Raw genomic sequence first — 18893 nt, forward strand, 5'->3', positions numbered from 1 at the left:
CAGCTATGTCAGTGCTCGCCAAGGTCAAGCAAAGGCAAAGCCAAATTACTGTGTGGCACCATCAATCTGCAGAAGCAGTTCTCGCTGGCGTACAATAACCGATGGATGCTCTTGCTAGAGCAGCTCATCCCAGCTTGACTCTATCCTTACACTGTCATTTTTAGACTCAATGAGACACAAAGCTTAATACTACTTCTGCTTTAGCCCCCAAGAGCTGAGCATTACACTGGTGAAGCTAAAGAAAGGGGAGATGCCTTCTCGCAGCACCACATATTATTAAGAGATAATCTTACTACTCCCAAAGGGATCAAAGCTAAGTTACTGTAAGGTTTTTTTTTTTAAAACCATTTTTAATGTCCAAGTAAACTGATTCCTAATGAAACTATTAGTTTTGAGTTGAAACCAAATTACTTTGGCTCAGGGTAGATGAGTCACTGGTAAACACAGTGCAATTTCTGTACAAGAATAAAAAGAAAAAGGGGTTCTACTATTGTTATGGATTTGCTCCAAGAGCTCTCTGCTGAAGCACAGAAGCAGTATCAGATCACTTATTTGGGTAATACAAAACATGAATGGCAGACAGGGAGAAGCTAATGAAAGATATCCTTCAAATAGTAACACTAGAGAGTATCTGGGTGGAATAAAAATGCTCCGCACGCATAAAACTTTGTAGCTTTACTGTCTTTTCGGTAAAACATATATACTGTATTGAAACAAATCACAGCACATTCACTGGCAGCCACATTTTCTAATGTGTTCTGTAACACAAAAGATGAAAAGATCATCTTTCCCGTCTGTCTGGATTTAAATGACTTACATTTGATGAATAATTTTTAAATCATCAGTATGCCAATGGTGATACGAATGATCATAATTTTCAGATGTTTTTAATTTGCAGTTGGACATAAAAACACACAAACCCATTTCAATACTTTTTACATGCAGATAATAAATGTGCTGCTTCTACTGATTATCACAATGATTTAGGGTAGAGGTGTTCATGTATCATTACATAATTTTATTTAATGTTTGTTACATCTATGGGTAAGATGTCTTATTCCATTTAATATGTTACATCTGACTAAAGGCCAGAGTGGATCTGAGAAGAAAAATGTTCTGCCTAATACATTGTTAGTAATGGCTCAGTTTCCCTATTTCCCCTTAGAATTTGAACACAAAATAAAGTAAGTCTACATTTCTTTAAAGCATGCAGGCAGCTGAAACACACATATTTGCAGAAGTTGCAACACTTAGTGAATGGCAAAAGCCATGCAAACCACTGAGCATGAGGAATACACTGTGGATAATGGAGAGGAAATACACTGTGGATAATGGAGAGGAAAAACGGAAGAGATGAAAAGGAAAAATAAACCATGCATCCATGAAAGCAATGGTAGGCACTGGTGGAAGAATAAGTGAGCATCTCAAGGTGTAGAGAAAAAAAGGACAGATACCTACCCCAACCTGCGCTATCTAGCTACCGACCTGTGGACTTATAGTATCACCAGTTGGCTCACCAAATGGATCACTGTTGGATGAGGCCTGAGACCCATCAGGCTAGAATACAAGAACATAACACCTTTTTTTCTCAACAACAGAAAGTGAAAAGTCAACACGAGGTTATTTTCATGCTGTGGGCATAACAAGTACATCCTATCTCGTGAAAACCAGAAGTGAGACCTCACCGCTGATACGTTCTCAAAAACCATAATGGTTTCCTATAGCTGATGCAGGGAGGAAAGAACCACACCAGTACCTGCTGGAGCCAATGCAGGAGCTGCCAGAGACTTGAGAAGGTACTGGGTCAGAAAAATCAGAACTGCAAAAGGTCCTGAAAGCCAGCGAATCTATGTGAATCAGGAAGAGTCCAAGCTTGCGTTATTTTGTACCTTTGGGTCCTTTTTTTGTACAGACTACCTCTTGCCTTTGGCTCATTTATGCTCTTACCTACCTAAGATACCTTGTGATTTAAAGTCATTGCTTGGATAACATTTCTTGCTTTGGTCCACTGAGTCTAAGGCAAAGAAATCACATACTGAGGGCCAGAACATTGAGGAATGTAACTAGGCAAGCAACTGGGATGCAAGAATGTGCAAGACAACATCAACCATCGTCTTTTTAACACACAAACTCTCACATCTCTTTCTGCAGCCTCAGCATGTACGTTGTTTTACCTTGGACTCCCTTACCATCAACAAGTGAATGCTGGTATGCTAAAAAGGACATTGGATAGAGCTTACATATATAACCTTACATATGAATACTGAGTTTGGTTCCTTGTATGCAACATTAGTGCATATTCAACATAAATGTCACGTTTTTAGCTATCAAAACTGAATGAGAAGTGAATGCTGTCTGCAGCTCCCCCTTAAATACCACCCAGCCCTATGAGAATAGTCATTTCAGACACTACCAAACAATATTTAAGTAACTTGGGTCTTTTCTAGCTAAAAAGAGCTAATCAGTATTTAGAAACCTTGTTGCTACTCACAGCCTCTTGCTCCTCACTTTTGCTTGGGCTTTCAAACCCCTCTTCAAAGAGGTCATCTGCAGCGGGGTCACTGGTATGAGATGCTGATGATTTTGATGGAGAACTCTGTCTGGGTGCAGGGGTTGGAGCTGAACAAAGATTAAGGTAAGAGCAAGAGAATATATATCTGTTAATTTGTTCAGAAAGACACAGCAGTACAAAATCTGCTCATGCTTTAGAGCCCTCAACTTTTATTACCCCTGAAAATTACATTCTGACGAGGAGCTGTAAGAGGTGAATTTGAACACAGAAGTCATCATCAATTCCATATATTTGATTTCATTCAGCCGTTTCCAAATTAAGTTTGGCTGCATCTGGCATATGTCTTGAGGAACCAGGGAGACGCCACTACATTACATTAAGAATGCATGAGTCGTCTGCCCTATGGCAGGTAAGTGAAACAGAAGGTCTCCGGCTGGCTCCTGGTAAATCGGTGTCTCATGAATTCCTCTTTTCAGCAATCTGCAAAATCCCCCATCTCCATGCTACGAACACAGTAAGCTTATTTTACAGCTCTTCAATGAATCTCCTCACATGTCCAATACATCAAGATATTAAAATAAATACCCATCCCCTAATTTCTGCAAAGAATGGCTTGAATGGGACATAAGGGAAACCATTTGTAAGGTTGAATGTCAAAGGCATTTTCCTGCTAGCTTGCATGTCCCTAGCACAGAACATGTATTGCTGTCTTCTTAGAAATTAAATTTTAGACTGCAGCGATCGGGGCTGTTGATTTCAACAGTCTCTGAAATTCCTCTCTGATACTTTTCTTTATGGCTGGACCACATTTAATAAGCTAGACCATGCATGAAGGTTCTCAGTCCATATGTGTGTTGCAATTTACTGTATGAAAAAAAAAAAGAAATGCTCTGAGGAGCAGTCATGTCTGAGGAAAGGTATGGCTGAAAGCATATAAATACTTACGTGAATTTGTAGATGGTGTTGTGGAAGTCACAGGAGTCAAATTTAACTGAGAGATGTCAAAGTCATCACAATCATCTGCTTCCTGTGCCATCCCAACTTTGTTAAAGTAACTTGAGAAGGCCTCTGAGGTACAACTGAGGGAAGGCTGATCTGGTTTTCTTGATGGCACTGGTGGAGGCTGAGCCATCTGGAAATCTTTAAACATTTCTTTTCCCATTTTCTGTCTGGGCCTGTCTGTCTGTGGACTCGATCTGTTGGAATCGCTTGTGGGTGGAACAGTAGCTATAGGAGCAATGGTACCTTGAAACATGGCTGCTTGTAAAGGCAAAACAGTTTGTGTTGGCATGAAGGCAGTTGGTTGGAACTGACCAGCTACAGATGGCCATGGTTGCTGAGTAGGAGGAAAAATACCGGCTTGGCCCCACGCTATCGGCTGTCCTCCCTGCATCACCTGAGCAACTGGAGGCTGAGCACCCATGGCCAACTGCTGTTGAACAAGTGGTTGCTGTCCCCAGAATGAGGGCAGAACAGCTCCCATGGCAACATAACCTTCAAAGAAGAAAGCAAGCAGGGGGAAAGAAAGAAAAGATGAAAGATTTTAACACATGTCAAGAGCATGTAGAAAAAGCTACACAATGAATCAGAAACATGCAGGCTACATTAGTGATCCCAGAGCTTCAGCACACTTAAAAAGAAAAATGAAAGACATAGTTGAATTCACATCACTGAACAAATACTTGTATACAAAACAACAAATTGGTGCATACTGTCAATAATCCTTCCCCTCATCTGAACAAAAAAGTTCTTCTCTTCCTCAGCGAGTACCCCCACGGATCTGTGAAGACCTGTGTGCACGCACCTTGTCGGCAGCGGGCCATCTGGCAGCTCCCTTCCCTGGGGCTCTGCCAACGCACAGCCGGGATCAGTTTGGTCAAATCACTTACCAGAACCACAGCAGCTCCCAAAACATTCCCTAAACTGCGCCCCTTGCAGCATAGCCCTGCGCCTCACCACTGAGCTCTGTGGGCTCTCCTTGCTACCCTGACTGCCCCCATCCTCTGCCTTCCACCCCTGCCTGTCCCGTTCCCCTCAGGGCAGGGATCTCTGGGACTGAACATGATGCACTGGGATGGAGTTCATCTTTTCAGAGCAGCCCATACGCTGCTAAAAAATGAGCAGCCAGAGAGGAGGAAGAGGATGCCCAGGACTCCCTCCCCTCTGCGTAGCTTTGCCGCAGTTCCTCATCCTTTTTGCTCTTCTCTTTGTTGGGGAGAGCGACTCGACCACCTGCCGACTCCTGCCAACGGCACAGCTACAAAACTGGTTCTGAGACACAGGGAAGCACCTTCATCTATTAGGTGACAGCTCAAGGGCCCTCTAATGCCAGTGTGACCTTCTTGCAAGAGAAAGACTCTGTGCCACTTCTTCTGACACAGTTACAGTTCAAACTGTTGGGACTCTGAAAAGCAAAGCAAGTGTCTCAGATTGCGTAATAAGACGACAGAGCCCAGATTAATTTAGATTTTAAACCCCCCCACATTTGGTTATTACCCAGTTACTTGAGAACATCAAAAAGGTCCTCAACTTCTCCTGTACTACATTCCTAATAATAAACTGCTTCAGGTATTATGCTAGCATAAAATCTCTCTAGTCGGAGAGGAAATTAAAGATTAAAACTAAAATTATAATTGCTTCCTGTCAGACCTGAACCCTCTTTTCAAGCTACCAAGAGTTTGACTCTGTAGGGATTATATGATCAGGTGCTTTGCTATTTGCAATGAAAAAAAAAATCTGAAATTAAAACTACTGTTAAAAATGTTATAAATTAAACCACGTAATATAATTATGTTCTACTGATAGAAGTATTCAGCTTTACAGATACGCTGTTTCACATTTAAATTAATGATTTACTGCTGATACTTTACAATATGCAACCTCTTTTTTATTTTTAATATTGTTGTAGCTTTAAAACTCCTGTTTCTAACCCAAGTGTTTTTCTGAGTCCTCCTGTACCTTTTTCCCCTTTGCTTTATTTCTAGGCTGTTTTGTAATGCTAAATGTAAGAGTGGTTGCAAAATCATAAAGGAGAAAGCCCAAAACAAAAATAAAATAAAAACAGAACTTTGAAAGACTAAATTAATGAGTGATGAAAGAACAGTAACTCAGATATATATCTATTTCAGTAGCTGGCTATGATGGATTCTCCAGATGTTCTTTTATCTTTCCCCCACTGTAACCTCATCCAAGCAGCAAGGGTTTTCATCTGACATTATCCCCAAGCGCTCCACTACCAGTGTAACCCTTCTGAGATGCAGTGGCTAACCCAATGCTGCAACGCAGCCCATCAGAGGAGTTGTTAACCAGTTAGAAAGTCACTGTTGAATGATTAAAGGCACTCCTCCTCCTTTGTATTTCTGTAAGTGGAGATGAGAGTGCTGTTCTTGCAGTGCTCCGAGTATCCCAGGGAGAGACCAGCAGTCAAAACCACATGCCTTGCATTCTGCAGAATGCTACACAGCTTTTGAATTTTGAGCACTTTGAGGAACACAGTAAAGTCTAATGGAAATATCAGGATTTGACTAAGTGGAGTATCTTTGAAATGCAATCAAATTCTCCATGTCTCATTCTCTATTTACTGGAGACAGCATGGGATATTCATTGCTACTGCAAAGAAAGCAAAGCCAAACTAAGTGTTTTTTTCTCTCTTGCTACTGTACCTAGAAAGTATGTTATCCAGATGGCTGAACTATGCTTGAACTCCCAGTGACTTTTTTGGCTTTTGTTTTAAAAAATGTGGGTAAATTCAAAATAACGTATTCCCTGTTTGTTAAAGACTTGTTTTGCCTTGCCCTGCAGCACTGTCCTCAAAATCCTTCCCCACTTCCACTTACTAAATTAACGCCCCGAGTACTGAAATGCAAACCAGAGCCGAGAACTGATCACCAAATTTGAGCCAAGCTCCTATTTCCCCAGATTTCTCACCTGAGGGTACGGCAGCAGTGCTGAAAGGTACAGAACCAAACATGTCTGTACTAGCAGGAAGTGACTGGGATGAAGATGGGATAAAGGCATCACCTGGAGTAGCAGGAGTCTGCAAGAAAACAGCAATAAAAGACTATGATGACATCAAGCTGCAGCTTCTGCAGCACATACTTTGCTGGCACATCATCAGTAACTCAAAAAATACAGGTTTGGAGGGAAGAAAGACAAAGAAAAATGAATGGAAAGATGTAGAAGGAAAGAAGCAATAGAAACAATAGTATTAGAATTTGCTGGAGACAGGAGAAAAAGAAAGAAAATGGGAGACTTTGTACCAGAGGAAAAATAAAAATAAAATTTGCTTGGAATACATGACATGCAACATATTGACATAATTTCTTTCTCCAGAACATACAGACTTGTGATTCCAGGTGTTAGGTGACAACCAGTAGAGGCAGAAGACCAAGGCATTAACGCAAGAAACAGTAAAGGCAAATGCACTCTCTGCAGGATTTATGGAAAAGCAAATACATACTGCTTCCAATTAACCAACAGCACCAGAACTGTAAGTCTACATTAAAGGAGAAATCCAATCTAATTGAGCAAGCCAAGGATGAGGAGACAGGACTTTGAACAACTAGTCCCAGACATGCTCCAGAAATACCTTGGACATCTGAGGCTGATGACTTCACAGCACCTCCATTTTCTCAGTAGATTCATACTCCCCTACAGCTTAACGTAAGGTTCAAAATCTTCATAGAAAAATGATTGTTTTTTTCATTTTATGATGCAGAAAAGGAAAGAGAAAATTTTCTTTGCCCTCAAACACATTCAGCCCTCTCTCTCTTTACTGTTTTGTCTTCCTTCCTTTAACAGCAGTTCTGGGCTATGTGTTTGGTGGAACCAAAGAGCCATGATATATAAGGCTGCAACTGGATCTTCCTGCAGTACAGTGGAAAGACAAGAGTGCAGTGAAGCATGCACCTCTGATAAACACCAGGGAAGGAGATCTGCAGCTCAGGTTGTATCTTACATGACACCTAGCCCTATATCAGAAAAATGAATATTGAAGATATTTTTGCACATCAACATGAAGCAGTGACTCCACATTCAACTTGGTTCACTTTTTTTTTTTTTCCCCCAACATAAAAACTACTTTGAAATCCTCCCTACTGGAATGGTTGATGACCTGAATTGTAAATGTGCTCAACAAATGTGCTGAAAATAGCATGTAGAAAAATGCACAGTTCAGTTTCCCTGGATACTCACTGGGGGAGAGGTTACGTCAGGAGGAGTGGACATGTCCCCAAAAAGCTCTAGTTGGGTAACAGCCTGTAAAGAGAAGAAAAAATATTCCTTTTATCTTTTGAGGAGAAGAAACTGTGAGTTAACTAGATACAACGTGTAATGTTAACTAGTAACAGCTAACAATATAGATCCCCCAAAAGCCATGTAGGCTTCAAATGTCAAGTTCCACATGGAGTAAGCACATGGGTTCAAGCTGTGGGGTTTTGATATTGCTGATGGACCCAAAGAGCCGGCAGCTGACCCTATAAAATGATTCTGTAGGCAATTCTCCACCATAAAAAAATGAACAAAGCATGAAAAAACTATCCAGAATGGGACTGGGTGCATTACTGCTCTGCCCTTAACATCACTGAGCACCAAGCATGATTTATGGCCAGTCCTTTTCCCTGGCTCCTTTTCTAAACCCCCATTTCAAGGTCTTAAAACATGGCAGGACACTGTGGAAGTGACAGAACGATACAGAAGGGAAGGGCTTTTAAAGTGCTGCCTGATTTCCCCTTGCCCATGGGACAGGTATGACCTGGATAAGTGGACTTGAAAGAAGGATGCACAACTGGGTTATTCTAAGTTTGTAGCTCTTCATTTAACTCATGCCAGAGATGTTTTCTCAGGGCGTCCTTCAGTTGATCTCAAACTAGGTCACCCATACGGGTCTCACTCAACCAGACCAGAAGAGGAAAAGCACCTTCATAATAAGGAGCACCTTGAGTGGCTGCATTATCAAAGCTCCTTCATATATTTTGGAGTAAAATGACTCTCTTTCACCCATCTACATCTGCAAATCAGTTCATGTGGAGTTCAGGGCTGGTAAAGCACAGTTCCCCTATAGCTCTGCAGGAAACCTAAAATCCACTATCCTTACCAGGGTGACTGTTCTGGAAAGTTGTGATGGGAACCCAAGAATTACTCCTCTACTATCTCTCTTCTGCTTACTGGCTTTCCCTCTTCCCTGTGTAATACTCAATCGCACCCACGCATGTGGGAAGCGAGAATTCTTGTTATGAATGAGATTTAAGGCAAATCTTCATTCAGTTCATTGAATCTCTTCCCCAGCTTAGGCACATAAATCTTGCAGCCTCCCATCACATACACAGCCTTGAAATTCAGTTGAGTTTTGACCTGCAAATGTAGCCGACATAGCGCGTTGGACATGAACCACACTGGCCGGTCAGTCTTTACAATCTATCAAAGCAGCAAGACTGCCCTAAGATTTTTTGCCCCCCAACCTTCAACTATAAATGATCCTTTAAGAAATAAGACTGTTATTCAAAATAGAATAATTGGAAACGTTTATACATTTCTGCAATCCAATCTCTACTCCCATTTACAAAGCAATGCTACAATCACTTAGACCTGGAATTTGTCTAGCAGCTTGAATGATTCTCAGCTTTATGTCTAACGATGTACCTAGGGACGAATTATTTCACATCATGTCTTATATTAAATAGATCACATTGCTTTAGTGATATGACAATATATTTTCTTCTTATGGGCTTATATATTCCTCTAAGTATCTGCATGGAAATAGAAGAAGGAAGAAAGAAAAAAATTCATGTTTTCTTCAGGGTACAATGATTCTAGTGTACATTACTAAAATACTGCTAGAAGTAGCTTCAGCAAAAAAAAGGCCCATAAGTCACTTCTGCAGTGTGTGCAAACACAGTAGGCAAGTATTGTTAAACTGCCCAGAATAGTTGGAATAATGACAACAGCAGCACTCGTCTGGCAATCACTTCAAGCCTCCTGTAGGCACTACTGACTCAAGAGATGCCAAGTGACACTGAATCACGGAAAGAGCCACTTTCTTCTCATCTCTCCAAATTGCTTGTTCAGCACCACCCCTAAACCCGCCCTTTTCCTGCATGACTGGTGAGCTTTTCACAGTTTTCTCTTCCCTGGCTTGCTAAGAAATAGCTGGTGTCCTTTCAAGGAGGCCACGAGCAAAAGCTCCCCAGTGCTTTCATCCCAGGTGAGGAAGCAGGAGAGCAAGCCAGAGGGGATGTGAAAGGGCAGGGCACACGTGGTGGCACAAACGAGGAAGAGGTGCCTGTAAAGTTATACATTTTTGGTGGAAAAAAATATTATACATTTCATATCCATACTGAAAATTGATAGCGAGTATACTTTTGTATATTATGTAGTATGTATTTGAAAGGTGGCAACTCGGTTCTCTATGCCTCAATACCTCTGCAAAATGGGAAAAGGAATACTTTTCAGAGTGCTTCAAGGTGATGGATCTTTGGAAACTCTTCACAGATGTAATTCTGTTAAAGCTCTTAAGAGGAATTCTGCAGATGCATTTCTGAACAGGCAGCTGGAGAGAATGATACGAAAGCTGACTTCACTGTTTGTTGTAATAAACCCTCACTCCCAATATTCCCCAAGGAAAAGGATTATATTTACAGGGGAATTATTTCTCTCAGAATAGCAACTTATACGCAACGGGAGCTGTAGTACTACATGAGAGGATGGAAACAGATACTTAATGGGAACAAAACTTCATCATTTACTTACTAGAGACAGTCTTAAACAGCAATACTTGGAGGTGGGATTTTAAAGTCCAAAATGGTTCTGTATCTAGCTTGTTTCTACGACCCAGTTCTCAGCCTGAATAAATGAATGCATCTTCTCTGACACAGGCAATAGTTTTGAACTATGTCAGAACAGCATATGAGGTTCTGGACACCAAATAGTTATCTTTTATTTTTGTGATTTCGCTGGCTCTAGAGAACTGATTTCACCCATTACGCTTCTTTAAATTATTCACATCTGATATTAGCTATGTTCCAGTGTAGTTAATCCCAAGCTGAACATTTTCAAATTGCACTATTCCTATAGGTGAATTCATCTATATTTCCTTAAAACATTTTTAGTGTCACAACCTTACCTGAGTGACTGAAACAAGATTTTCATCAATGTCCAGCAATAAGTCTCCATTCTGCAGCTGTAAAGCATGATTTATGAAATGAAATGAATGATTTATGAAAATGACATGAATTCCTGAGCATGAAAATGATAACCTCCATCATTATTGACTTCACTATTGAAATGAAAACCCTTTCCATCGTGTAGTGAGCACAGATATGAAATCACAGAGTCAAAACGGTGAGTTTCAGTGCTGCTAGGATGCGGGGCAAACAGACACTTCATTTGTGCTAAATCTCATCTTCTGGTGTATAAGGCAATTTCACAGCTTGGATCATAACTATTTATTTTCCCAGATATTTATTAATTCAGCAATAAGCAATACCCAGTGAGCTCTGATCCCACTTACATTAATGGAACTTTTCACTGGCTTGGTGAGATAGAGGATTTAACATCCTCAGGGAAACAAAAATTGAGTTTTGGACAATAAAAGCTCTAGAAGCAAATATTTGTGGAAAAACACAGCTTCCTTTTAACTAGAACCATAACATCAACGTAAACATATTTAAGATGCATATTTTCTTTTCATAGTAGTTTTTGAAATTACTTATGTAAGTCAATTTAAATTGTATTTAAAGCCATAGTTTGTGTGTATGTAAATGGATGTGGGAGTATACTGCCCACACATGCATATATATCTATATCCATCTACACATTTAACACAAGTTATCACTTCAGTGTCCTCAGAATGCTAAGTTTCAGATAACATTTATTCTAGCGTTGGAGACTTTATTTCTTAAGAAGCAAACGTTTCCTAAGAATTAAAAATCAAATCCTAGGTGACAGAAGCTTCACAGAAGTTACCAGCCAGTAATCCCATGCCATCTTAAAACAAGCTTAAAAATCTCGGAAAAAGCCTAGAATACTTTTCCCCCCGCCTTCATCTCATCACAGACCTGAAGAAAAAAACATCAGAGCGGCAAAAGGCAAAGCTAACAGGAGACAAGGCCATCGCACACGACCACAACCGGACCCAGCCCTGCAGCTCCTGGAGCCGGCAGTGCGCTCGCGCCCCAAGGCAGGCAGGTGTGAAAAAAGCCCTGCCTGTATTCAAAGGGCTCCACAGACCTTGGCCGTATTCTTAAAATGAAAGCAGAAGGGTTTACGCCCTCAGGAGGGAGCAGTTTTGGCCAGCAGTTAATCGCTTTTTGTTCTGACAGCCCCCTCGTTCCTCCCCGCACCCTGCAGCAGCGGGGATGCAGCTCGGGTGGCTCAGTGCCCCCAGCCACACCGACCGCGGCCTGAAACCAGCCGAGAAATGGCCGCGGTCTGGCGCGGAGGAGACGTGTGCCCAGCGCTCAACGGACCGTCAGAAATTCCCACCTGTGCCACAGCAGGGCCTCGCAGAAAACTCTCGCCCAACAAGTCACAGCGCGTCCCCAAGTGCCCGATTATCGCGTAGCCCCTGGGCCGCGTCTTCCATCAGCCGGTGCTCCGCGTCACACGCCGGTGAGGAGACGCTACCCAAGGGTGAAAAATCCCCGTCTATCAGAGCACGGAACAGCCTTCAACGGCGCCCGTGCTGAGGCTGCGACACAGCCGCCGAGGGCAGAGTTTGGCCCTCTGAGCCCTCCTCCGGTTCGGCTTCTCAACACAAAGCGCTTCACCTTCGCAAAGTCAACGCCCCCCCGGCCCAGTGCACCACAGAGAATAACCAGAAGCCTGGAAAGCTCCAGTCCTTGATCTTCCTCTAGGATGGCTGCCTGTGGATTTCTCCAGCGAGTGATGCTGGAGAATTAAGCTTGCCTTAATTATTCAAAAATGCATCTCCTGGAACACGAAAACACCCCTACAGCTTCGTCAACCAGGAACACCAGTCACTTGCGAGCAGCCACGCAGACCGAGGCGGAGGAAAGAGCATTAATCCTGGTATCGCGGTGACATTAAGCCTGTAATGAAACCTCCATCTTTCTATACGGGCATGTGAGACATACTGTAAACCTTTTAAACATGAAATACGTAAATCTGGCGTCTTAAAGCGGCAGCGAGCTTTTTAAACCACTCCAGGTAGTAATGAAATTCCTCATGATGCTTTTCACTATTCACTAAAGAAAAACATATCCCTCAAGAGCTGGAGAAAAACCAAGAGTACAGCAGCAACGATAAGAGATAAGTAAACTGCAGCTTTCATAAATCTGAACTAAAACCGATCCACCTCCTCTACAGTACTCCCTCTGATCGCCAAGTAGTCCTAAAAACATCTTTTCTAAGCAATGCAAAAGTTCAGATTTTAAAAGGGAAATGTAAGACAGGCCTCTTGCACTCATAACAGCATGAAGCACGGTACTTCTTTCACTCCTGTATACATAAAAAACCCAAAACACTCAACTTCTGTTACTCAGCCTGGTTTTACCAAGGGCGAGGGATCTACACTGACTTACAGCATGACAAAACCCACTTAATATTGCTATACTTTTGCAAACAAGGTGATAAAAACAGCGTCTTACAAAAGGTGGTTCTGACATCTCAGAGAATGAAGAAAAGATGGTGCTTAAAAAGCATGAAAAAGCACACAGTAATTAACTTGTACTCTGATACAGAGCTCGGCAATTAAGAAGAGTATGAAGGATACTAAAAATAGCAAATAACTAGCAATTAGTAATTAACCTCTGAGCTGGGTATTAGCTATTCAAACCTTTTAAGACAGTAGAGGGGTTTAAACTTGGGTTTCCTGCATTCAGGGTGAATGCCCTACGACTCAGCCCAGCAGACACGAGAGAGACCATCCAACCGCGCCGCCGCTCTACTTTTCCAATCTCCCCTTTCTAACATGTGTTTTACACTGGAAGCCTAGTGACAAGTCACACAGTTAGTCAAACTGTAATTTTTTGGTCTTATTTTAATTGAAAATGTAAATATTTTGGCTATGTCAAATATTTTTTCTGATGGTTCAAACAATTATTTTAGTTAAGCAAAGTGCCGGTTATTTACACAACCTTATACAACAAAAGTTGGTATTACTATGAGTTCCATGAGCTGCAAGCAGCTTGCTCACTAACTACATTTGATTTTTAAAAACAATTGGAACTATAACAAAGGAGCACGTCAGAACCATGGCTAAACCGATCATCAGTCAAATCACATCTAGTAGGTTGAGACACAGTGAAAACATCCAACTGACGTATTGTTTTTCCATAAAACTACTGTTGGATTAATGGAGTAGCATGATAACTCAACAAAGAATTGCTCAATTACCTCCTAATTAAAAAGGATACACTAAAGATTGTGTGTGCAGAAAAAAAAAGTCAATGCCTTTGCAATCTTGAACGTACTACAGATCCTGAAGTTCCTCAAATGCCGTAACTTTTCCCATTACACTGCTAACTGGAGCCACAATGTTACCATCAACCCAGATTTTCACAGGTATAGCTGAGCACAACCTTTTCCTTCTAAGGCTGCTGTGAACTTTTAGGGTGATTCCCAGCTGGTACAGGTCACATCAGCAACATGGGCTGCCATAAAACTACACTGATTGAGGTTTTTTATCCAAAATACATGCATTTGGGCATCAGTCACTTACACAGGGTTCCAGTGCTCAGAATCCTGTGGGACATGGGAACCCTCCTGTTTACAATTTCTCTTTTCAGTTTCATAGGGTAACTCTCGTCAGGAGCATTCTTCTTCACGTAATTCTTCTCTGTATTTTTATTTGAAATAATAAACCCAAGTACTGACTTTGGTACGACATACCCAACTACAGGTAGCCTTGACCTTCATTGCATCCACCAACTGTCCAGTTTCCTTTGCTCGTTCACTGGGAAGTGCTGCATGTGCTGGTTAAAAATGCTGTTAGTCAACCCTGCGCAGCTAAAGAGGTGGTATGGTTAAGAATAATTTACATAATACAGCATTGAGGAGCGTTTGAGCGAACTGCTTCACTGTTGCTCGATAGCTTTCTTTAAATTAAGGATCTCTTCACATGATCAAAACATACGCTTACTCATTTGTTTATTTTCTCTTCATTTGAAGGGAACTTAATCCTGAATTCCCTGTGTACTTTAGATATTTACTCTTATAGGAAATGATCTTTAAAATGTTTCAATTACTGCTTTTCTCTGACACACTCGACAGTCCAAAAGAGTGACTCTATCTTAGAGCCGTGCTGCTTCCAAGCAACGCAACACACAAGATGATTACACTTCCCAGAGCACAGAGGATGCTGGTGCAAAGGTCTCAGCTACATGGTCCCTTCCTCTGTATCTCCTCCAGACCCCATGCGGTGGGTTCAGAGAGCGTGGTATACACCATGGTATACGTCGGTGACATCACACGTATTTAAAAGAAATGCTGTAAGTCCAGAAATATCACTACTTTGTTGAACTAAACACTGAGGCTGTCAAAATGTTGACACAAGCTACAAAAGCTGTTGTAATTTTTCCCAGGGAGAACTGGTGGGGCTATACACCGGGGAAGATGGGAATGAGGACAGTGGCACAGGACACGGTAAGAGCTCAGATGGGGAAAGATGAATTCGTTAATATCAGGGGACTACGGCACTGCCCGGCGGCACAACGCAGCCAGCCACGGCGACGTGTGGTGGCTTGCTTTAACTGCGGAGTCGAGAGGCGAGTGATGACGAGCATCCGAACTTCCACGTGGGAGCAAAACTCCACTTCTAGACTGCAATGGCAGAGACAGCTTTGGATGCTTGTAGGGAATAAACTTAACAATGGAAGGGATTTAGAAATAACCCCAAATTTACTATTTTAAAATACAAGGCACAGTTATACACGTCTATCTAATGGTTTTCAAAACAACAGGTGACTGGAGCTACAGCCAAGAAACAAGTTATTTCTACCTTCATTAGTGAATACCCTGTCATCACGGTAGTTTCGAAACCTTGAAATCTCCTGAGTTTCATCAGGCAAAAAAAGCCACAACCTGTGCATTTCTGTACTTAATAACATGGAACAGCACTGAATGAATTTGCAAAAACTTACAACAGCTTCCCCCCAAGCCAATGCAAAATGCATACAGCACTTTCCCCAGAACTGTATTCCTTTTAATTTGTAAATAAACACCAAATTGTGCCACTGATATAATTTAATGCATACAGTGATACAGACTAGGTAAAGCTACAAACTTCACTACTGAAAAAGCAGACTGTTTCAGCAAATTGCTGCAAGCTGCAGGGCTCCGTGCAAATCAAAGTGTAGGGAATCAATACAATGTGCAGCTGTCAACTTAATGTATCAGCAGCCATCAGATAAAATCTGCATCACTCATATTACATAAAAGTAAAAAATTCAATATATGTAACAGAACTTTGATCCACAATCAATGATAATGGTTCAGCTACACTCTCTTTGGAGAATATCTAAAGGGACAGAACATTACCCCAGAAAATATAGAGGAATCCAGGTAAGTTTAGGAATGCAAATACACATGAAGCCATGAGACACGCAACCTAACAGGCTGCGTAACTGTAAGGGGCCACTGAAATGTTTATCATTTATTTATACTGCCCGAGTTCTGTATTAAAAGTACAAATCTAAACTGCCACACCAACACCCACGTCACCTGTACCCAACAAGATAACCATGTCACCAGGGCAAAACCTGCAGCTTTTGCTTGCTTCCTTGTTTCTTGATGTTTGTACAATACAAACAGAAAAAGAATGATGAAAAACTGCTCAAGGGCAGTGCTGCTGGATTACAGCTTTCCCACGCTATGGGATTATGTCCCAAAATCCTACAGGATTGCACTAGGAAGTAAAGTAAATTCAGTGCTTTGATAGCATGTAATCATTCTGCTGGAGGTACAGGGTTTATAGGACCACATTCAGGGAATGCTATTACAAATGCAGGAATTGAAAGCCTGCTGGCAGGACAAACTCCTATGGGACAAAAAGAGCTCAAGATGTGGCCCACGATATCAATGTGACAGGAAAGAACAATTAAATCAGGACATTTTATTCTCATCTGTGAAACAGTATTCCTACACTATTAAAACCTGCTCCTTGACATGCTAGGTATAAAATTATGGATGGACCGAAACCAGAACTTTGCATGGGCATATTTTCAATGTTCAGAAACTATCCAGACTAAGATTCATCATCTTAAATGGTCTATGCAATAACAATAGAGTAATTCCAACACCTAACCCTCCAGATTGTTGGAAATCAGACGCTGAATTCCCGTTAAGAGCTTTTTGAATGTTCTTGTTCTATGTGGCATTGCAAGAAGGATTTTTCAAGAATGAGTTGAAATACCCCTAACTTTGAGCTCAGGTGCTAAGACCTACATAAGACATTATATACGTATGTAATACACATGAAGAAACCTCATCACTTTATGTTACAGATGCTATAATCTGTAAAGACTGGAGAGGAGGACCTGGTTTCTGCTTCCCGTGCCATTACAATTTTTATTAAGGAGTAAAACACAAAACGTGCCCAGAAAAAAATAGGTTAAAAAAAAAAAAAAAAAAAGGAAAAAGTGATACAAAGTCAAACAAAAAAATACAAGGACAGATTCAGTTATTACAGCAGTCGATCAGTGAACTAACATCCCACCAAGTACAGTAGCCACAAGTTGTTGGCTGTGATGTCTGTGAAACATCCCCAGTGCTGACTAGTTCTTGGAAAAGAGGCACGGGGATTTGAGCAAAGTCTCACACCCATCCTCTCACCTCAGTTGAAGCTGAACAGAGTCTGCTAAGTGAAAATTCAGGTGTTTAAGTGTTTTTTGCGGCAAACCCACTCCAAACTATCAGCTGCATAGCTGTTTGTGCCAGCGCTGAGTGAGGGTAAAAGGCTTTTATTCAGACTTTTGACTTGCATTTCACACAGGTATAAACAGAAGCAGAAAGTGTAAAACGGCAGAAGACGAAGCCCGTGGCACTTGCTAAAAGGAAGGAAAAACCGCCTTGACAAAACTTAGTGACCTCTTACAACGCAGAAGTAATTAAATCACAGCTAATGACTGACCTTGAGCGGTGACATGCACACCTAACACAAAGTCCAAACAAAACAGGTGCGTCAGCTACCTGCCCAACATCCCAAACCGGTCCCACAGCGTCAGCGGATTTGCCTCTCCTGCATCAGCCAGACCCAACTGAACCCTGCAATGCCAGCAGCTCCCCTCTGACCCCAAAGGAAGGGAAAAAAGGAAGGGGGTGTTTCCAGCACCGCACGAAATCCTCTCACAATAGTCAGTGCAATGTCTACACTACCGATACTGGTTTGCATATCCACTTCTGTCTCAAAAAATAACAACTGCCCACCAAAACACCAAAGAAACCCATGCCACGAGACGTTATCGTGACAAACTAATATATTTTCAAACTTTGCAGCAACGAGCTGCGTACGTGTAAAAGGCACGTCCCACACCACGCTGTTCAACTTTGTAGGTGGGGGTTAACCGAGCGTAGGGCCTTTGAACACCGGTGCCTCTTCCAGCAGATGGCTTTGCAGGCACAGGGGGTCAGAGGCTGGGTCTGCGCACTCTCCCTCTTCTCATGTTTGAAAATTTGATCCTGCAAGTCTGACTGTCGAGGCTGAAGTCAACGTCACCAGTCTGCAAGTTGCTTCTGTAAAGCCACTGATGCAAAATTAGGGAAAAGCCAGAGTTACAAAGCTCTTCTCCAGACCAGTGTCACAGAAAGAATTCGCTTTGTAGCGGATGCTCAGAGTTATCTGGAAAGCTGCTCTGAACAACTTTATTGCCGGACGTTTCGGTACGCCATCACTCCGGTGGAGCCCAGGGCTGCCCATGCCTTCCCGATGACACCGGGCACGCTTCCTCTGACCTGAATAAACCAGACCTGCAAACGGCATCATATCCCCAGCCACAAGTAAAACTCAGATTCCCCAAACGCAGCTTCCTAGTTGGGGCAGAAGGGCAGGGCAGCCCTTATGGCTTCTAGACCCGAGTGCCCTCAGGTCCAGCCCAGCTTCATCTGCTCCTCCCATGCCTGGTCCCTAGGGCAGCCAAACTATCCCTCTCCATTCCACCCGCATCCGCTGATATTCTCCGCGTCGCTGGTACCGGCCAGGTGACTGCCTGCACTGTAAGGCATCAGCTACAACGCCTCCAACCTTTATAGAGCAGTAAGATGAGTTGCTCGAAAGCCTTCATAAAATTGTAAGCAGATAGTTTAGACATTTCTATGAGAGGAGGAGGCTTTATTGTGACGAGACTGACAGTCTCTGTGAAGGGTATTTACAGTCTGACTCTTATTACTGAAAACACCGTGACAGGTAGAACTTGATGTAGATGTATAA

The 18893-nt window shown here is 42.1% G+C and overlaps 1 protein-coding gene across 4 annotated transcripts in view; it reads right to left on the bottom strand.

Moving 5' to 3' along the window:
- Window positions 1-18893, bottom strand: part of DAB1 (DAB adaptor protein 1) — a gene marked incomplete at both ends in the record, with an annotated part of 118892 nt that overhangs the window by 7925 nt on the left and 92074 nt on the right. For 2 of the 4 annotated variants that reach the window (XM_082003149.1, XM_082003150.1), the window contains 6 exons: window positions 1486-1557; window positions 2492-2619; window positions 3458-4006; window positions 6440-6548; window positions 7706-7768; window positions 10632-10688. In XM_082003149.1, the coding sequence (XP_081859275.1) occupies window positions 1486-1557; window positions 2492-2619; window positions 3458-4006; window positions 6440-6548; window positions 7706-7768; window positions 10632-10688 (978 nt within the window). Of the gene's footprint in view, window positions 1-1473; window positions 1558-2491; window positions 2620-3457; window positions 4007-6439; window positions 6549-7705; window positions 7769-10631; window positions 10689-18893 lie in introns of those variants that run through there. The other 2 variants (XM_082003152.1, XM_082003151.1) reach the window with 1 other exon arrangement.

This window comes from Phaethon aethereus (assembly GCF_964289735.1).
Source record: "Phaethon aethereus genome assembly, chromosome: 8".
Classification (NCBI taxonomy): Eukaryota; Metazoa; Chordata; class Aves; order Phaethontiformes; family Phaethontidae; genus Phaethon; species Phaethon aethereus.